Raw genomic sequence first — 6,000 nt, forward strand, 5'->3', positions numbered from 1 at the left:
TGCCAATACCTCACACTTTTGGTTGCCGTGTTCCTTGGCAAGCATCAGGGAAGCCTACGGTCTCATCTCATCTAATAAACTATTTTCCTCTTCCTTCTCTAGTTTCTCGATACGGATAATTTGCTGACCAACCCAGAAACTCTGAACCTGCTGATAGCAGAAAACAAGACCTTGGTGGCACCGATGCTGGAGTCTCGCTTTCTGTATTCCAACTTCTGGTGTGGCATCACCCCCCAGGCAGGTGGTTGGGTGAATGAGGCACGATGACTGCAGGTTGGGGCTTTCCTCACTTGAAAACACCGAGTCTGAAGGGAGCTGTGCTGGATCTGAGGGATGCTGTTCCTATGCTGGAGTCTGGGGAAGCCGTCTAATTCCACTAGCTACATTTAAAAAAAATGTATACATCAACATACAGTCACACCAGTGTTTATTTGAGGTAGTTCCACGTGTTTGCATAATAGCCTTAAAACTGACAGTACCTTATTTTGGATTAGCTGTTCTGTGTACTGACACTGCTCCAAGAGGAATCTGCTTTTCTTTCTACGGCTCCCCATTGCATGCAAGTTATTTTTCTCATGAGTGAGCAAGATTTATGCAGTAGGGTCACAGAGGAATCTCTGTGCGTGCTCAGGTGTAAAAGACAGAAGTGCTAAGACCAGAAATTAGAGTCTGGTGTTTCCTTCTCATATACAACAGGAAGAATAGGATTTTAGTGTGAAAATCGTTAATACAGAGGGGAAAATCTATTGCCACAGTCTGGGCAATCTCTACCCCATCTGTAAACTTGGTTCTCTGGAGGTGGGTTGGATATTAGGAGAAGTTTCTTCTCAGGAAAAGTGGTTGGCCATTGGCACAGACTGCCTAGGGAATGATGGTATGACCATCCCTGGCAGTATTCCAGAGCTGTGGAGATGCCACACGTCGTGTTTGATAGCAGGGGTGGTAGTGAAGAGTGACAGACATGAATGATACCTCCTCACAATGTTTTCCCATCTTCTAAAAATCACAGCTTGAGTTATTTGGGTATAAAAACAGCAGGAAAGGATCCTAAGCTTCCCAAATTCTTGGCAGTTTCATGTAGAGATAAGATGTTTGTGAGTGGTGTTAGTTATTCCATGGGTTTTTTTTCGTGTTGTTTTAAGTTGGAAATAGTAACTTCATGGTGAAGGCATTTTCCTGTAGGTTTTTAAGGTTTGCTGCTGAGACAGCCAGGTTTTCCACTGATGTAAATCAGCATTTCTTCACGGACTGAAGTGGATCGCTGCCTGCATGCACCAGCCTCAGCCCTGGCCCTGCGAGTCCCTCTCCAGTAGGAAGTTTCCATTGACACCGGCATTAGCTGCAAAAGGAAGAAGGGGAAAAAACCCAGCAGCAAATGCGCCTTCCAGAATATGGGGATGAAAAAGCTGCTCTTGGAACTGCTGCACGTGGCTGTGCTTGCATTCTTCATGCTGCTCTCAGCCTTTCTCTCCCTGGGGATGATGATGAGGGCTGAGCTCAGGAGATGGGTGTGAAGCCTACTTGCCCTGGGATGGAGAAGCAGGAGTTGTTGGACAGCCAATGGATACTGAGAAGCTACTTGCCCTCCAGTCAGGGACGTGGCTTGTTTAAGTCACATTCAGAAATAACCTCTAGGTGCTATTGTGGCAGCCATGGAGTGCCCTTTGTGGCTGCTGAGTGTGAGCAGTGCTCCCAGGATCAGACCTGAATGCAAAAAGAGCTTTGTAGAGAGCCAAGGGAACACCATGCTGAGTTTGAAGTGTTCTTGATTTTGCAGAGGGAAGGTTTGAGTTTCCAGTAGAAGGTTGAGCTTTAACCTGTGGGATGGGAATTGTTTCTGAATGCTTTCCAATTAGGGAATGCTTCAAAGTCTGTGAACTGGGCACTGATCCATCTCTGCTGGGGAGGGCAGAGGGTGAGAGCTTTTGCTGGGGAGCATCTTTGCAACAGATCTCTTGTAACGAGCGGCCTGCTTGTTGTGTTTGCAGGGCTATTACAAAAGGACCCTGGATTACCCCTTGATCCGGGAATGGAAGAGGACGGGCTGTTTTGCTGTCCCGATGATCCACTCCACATTCCTCATTGACCTGAGGAAGGAGGCCTCCACCAAGCTGATGTTCTACCCGCCCCACCAGGACTACACCTGGAGCTTTGATGATATCATGGTCTTTGCCTTCTCCAGTCGCCAAGCAGGTACTGGAGCCTTTGGGGAGGATTCACTAGCAGACGTGCAGAGCTCTGCTTGGAGTTCAGAGGCCAAAAAGCTGTATATTGACTCCAGTAGTCAATTTGTACCCCCCTCCCCTCCTCCTCTGAGAGGTCTCTCAGGGAGAATGGAAGCTCTTACAGGGACAGGGGCTTTGTGGCACCCACCCTTCATTTGTGTCACAGCAAGGCAGCAGTGACCAAGGGTCAATGTTGTGAGAGTGGAAGGCATCCTACATTCTGTAGCTGGGGTGTCTACAGTCATCCCTTCAGGAGGCTCCCTGAGCCAAGGGCAGGGCAGGAGGCTGCTGGTACTGTGTCTGTCTCTGAAAGAGGAGGATTTCAGCTCGACCTGAAATGCAGGGGTGTGGGGGGATGTTCCTGGTGCCTGAACATGGGTTCTGTCTACAAAGGCTGCCAGTAACACCAGCATCTGCAGCTTTTCCTTTACTTGTCACACTAATGGATTTTCACTGTAAAAACAGATCGAGCGAGTGAAGTCCCCCTCCCCATTTTGAAGTAGCTTTGCTTTTTCAAAGTTGCCTTTATCCCAGAAGGAACAGAAATGTTGGCGTGAATATACACAGATTAACCAAGTTTAAGCCAGTGGAAGATGAGAGCAGAGATCGGAGGGCCAGATAAGCTTAGCTGATTAGATCAGTGCCAAACCAATTAATGTCAGCAGGTAGGAATTTTTTTATTCTGCCATTCACCTTAACTGTAGTTGACAACTGGATGTGCTTTGGCAAGCACTGCAGCCAGCAATGTGCTTACAGAACTTCAAGAGGTGGGAACATGGGGGTCATTAGTGCAGACAGTTGTAGAATACCAGGGATTAGGGGGACTTGCACATGAAAGCATCTGCACTCCAGGTAGCGTCTGTCTGCTTTTGCTTTCTTTAGAGGGAGTGGTTGTACTTGTTTTATTAACTAGGAGAAGAAAGGGAGATAAGGCAGAAAATGCAGATGATTCCAGTTTTGCATTTTCTTTTAAATATGCTTGTCCAGTTGTGGTGATTCAAGCAGTGTTTAGTTAATAAAAGGGCCTTACGAAAACTCAATGAAAACAAGTATACTCCCTTCCTTGGGTGTTTTGAGCCCAATCACAGGTTGGAAAGGACCTCTCTGATCCCTGAGGCCAACCCCAGCACACCCCCACTGTGCCCAATGACCACATCCCTCATTGCCACATCTCCGTGGGCCTGGAATCCCCCCAGGGACGGTTGACCCCACGGCTCCCTGGGCAGCTCTGCCAGTGCCTGGACTTTGCATTTCCAAGATGGTGATCAGACATTTTTTTGCTGACACAGGTGAAAATGTCTCATCTTCATTTCCCAGCCAAAGCAAACAGAAGTAGGAGGATGTCTGGTAGCAAAGCCCCTGCTGAATCCTTTGCAGAGGCAGTGGCAGGGCCTGTAGCTGCACTGATAATCTGGGCTTTGCAGCTCCATCCTGTGTGACCCCAGGCAGGATCTCATGTCACCCAGAGGAACAACAAGGCATCCAGCAGGACTGCTTCTTTCCGCCTGACCTTCACCTCTTGCAGCTCACATCAGGCACTGCTTTTGCTAAAGGTCCATTCTGCCCTCTTCTGTAGGATCACTTTGAATGCAAAGGCTGAAAATGGCCCCTTTCTCTGGTCTCAGCCCTTCCTAGAGAAATCTTGACTGTGGTTAAAACACCTGCTGCTAGGGAGTGAGTAGATATTGGTTTCATAGGAGAGGCCAGACTCTGCCAGGCAACAGAACAGAAAATGACACAGTGATGTTCATAGGATCATAGCATGTATTGATTGAATTGGAAGGCCGCAGGGATTGCTGAGCTGCACACAGCAGCAGCCAACCCCAGCCCCTGTGGATGAGAGCCCAGCTCCCTGGGGTTGTGGCTGCGTATCGACAGAGCACTGAAACCTGCCCATAAAACACCCGGCTCTCCTTTCCCTTCTGCAATCCTCAGGAATTCAGATGTTCATCTGCAACCGCGAGCACTACGGTTTCCTTCCCATGCCCCTGAAGTCACACCAGACGCTGCAGGAAGAGACAGAGAACTTTGTGCACACACTGATTGAGGCTATGAGTAAGTGGCTGTGCCCCGCTGCGTTGGAGCCCCCAGTGAACGTTTGCAAACATCTTCAGTTATCTCAATCAAGGTACACCCAGGTGATGGTTGGGATCTCTCCTCTCTTTCAGTCGATCGTCCTCCCATTGAGCCTTCTCAGTACGTCTCCATTCCTCCAAAGCACCCTGACAAGATGGGATTTGATGAAGTAAGGAACCTGTTTTGCTGTCATTGCTTTCCCATCCATTATGTACTCCTCGTAGCTGAGCTTCCAGATGTTTTCCTTGGAGTATAATATGTTTTTACATCATTAGTTCTTTCCCAGTCACTCCCTTTTGGACTTGAACTTTATGCATGGAGACAGCAGCAGCCCTTATTGGGGAGAAGCTGTGCTGGGTGGCCACGCAGCCAGTCAGATCTGTGAGCACTTGATGCTCTGTCCACAAGTGCTGATCCCTGTGTTTTGTGACAAAAGAAACTGTCTTTTGGGAAACCTCTCCTGCTCTTGAGTGACAAAAGGGAATGATTTCTTCAGTTTTGTTGCTCATTCTGCTACATCTGTTTACACAGCTCACACAGAGAAGTGGGAGCCCAGCTTGGCTGTGTGTCTGTGTTCGCTGCACAGCTGGTGTAGGTTTTTTCCACGTTGCCCTTTGTGGCTGTGCTGTATTTATCCAGTTTATTATTTTTGTGTTTGTACTGACCTGGAATTCCATCTGCTTCTTACTGGGATGAGGTTTTGCTCCACAACATACAAAGCTGTACTTGTACGTGTCTGCCTGGGGCTGAAAAATATCCCCCCCCCTCTGCTGTTTACCTACAAGCGAGGGCTTCAGCCCTCCACCAAGGAGTCTGTGTCCTCCAGGTTCGGGCTGAGCCCTGCCCAGACATCTCTGCTCCAGGTCTTGGCTATCTGCTCAGGCAAGGGGAGCAGTGGAATTTCAGTTCCTGAAGTAATTACAAAAATCCTCTCTATACGGTGTCCTTGTGTTTGGCTGGTGGCCCTGCTGGTCACCCTAAATATGAGCGGTTGCATCTTAGTGGAGAGACACGTGGGTCAGTGTTGAGCTGGAGCTGACCATTGTACCCTGTGTTAAACAAAAATCAAAGCGTCCTGTGTCTTTATACAACACAGGCTTGGTCTCTTTGCAGCTTTTCATCCTGGAAAAGCAACGTTCCCCTGTTCTGCACAAACTGGTTTTAGACAGAGAACAAGCCTCTCGCCTTCCCCCTTAAAATCAGCCCCAGTTTGGGGACAAATTCCAAAGTCTGGGACAAAAACAGATGTGGTATTTTAATGAGTTCTGTTCTTCCTATGGGGTTGCTGGAAAAAGGGTGGATCAGGACTCCCTGTGCTTCCTCCCAAAGCATGAGGCTGATGTCTCTCTCTTCAACCCAGATTTTCATGATCAATCTGAAGCGTCGGAAGGACAGGCGGGACCGGATGCTGCGGACACTCTATGAGCAGGAGATTGCAGTCAAGATTGTGGAGGCTGTGGATGGAAAGTGAGTTCACGTGGCCCTCCGGTACTTGGAGAGAGGGTATAAGCAGGAGGGCAAATTTTGTACATGGTCTGATCGAAACTGGAGAAGGGGGAATGGCTTTAGACTCAAAGAGGGGAGATTTAGGTCAATATTAAGGGGAAATTTTTTACTCAGAGGTGGTGAGGTGCTGGCACTGCTGCAGAGAGCTGGGGGTGCCCATCCCTGGGGGTGCCCATCCCTGGGGGTGCCCATC

At 48.6% G+C, this 6,000-nt stretch overlaps 1 protein-coding gene across 2 annotated transcripts in view; it reads left to right on the top strand.

The window, feature by feature from the left end:
• The window catches only part of COLGALT2 (collagen beta(1-O)galactosyltransferase 2), a 40,008-nt gene that overhangs the window by 30,566 nt on the left and 3,442 nt on the right, over positions 1-6,000 (top strand). For both annotated transcript variants that reach the window (XM_042819015.1, XM_042819014.1), the window contains exons 4-8: positions 103-237; positions 1,989-2,193; positions 4,161-4,280; positions 4,394-4,470; positions 5,662-5,768. In XM_042819015.1, the coding sequence (XP_042674949.1) occupies positions 103-237; positions 1,989-2,193; positions 4,161-4,280; positions 4,394-4,470; positions 5,662-5,768 (644 nt within the window). The remainder of the gene's footprint in view (positions 1-102; positions 238-1,988; positions 2,194-4,160; positions 4,281-4,393; positions 4,471-5,661; positions 5,769-6,000) is intronic.

Source organism: Centrocercus urophasianus, unplaced genomic scaffold (assembly GCF_019232065.1).
Source record: "Centrocercus urophasianus isolate 14NV4802_14NV808 unplaced genomic scaffold, USGS_Curo_1.0 seq_18, whole genome shotgun sequence".
Taxonomy (NCBI): Eukaryota; Metazoa; Chordata; class Aves; order Galliformes; family Phasianidae; genus Centrocercus; species Centrocercus urophasianus.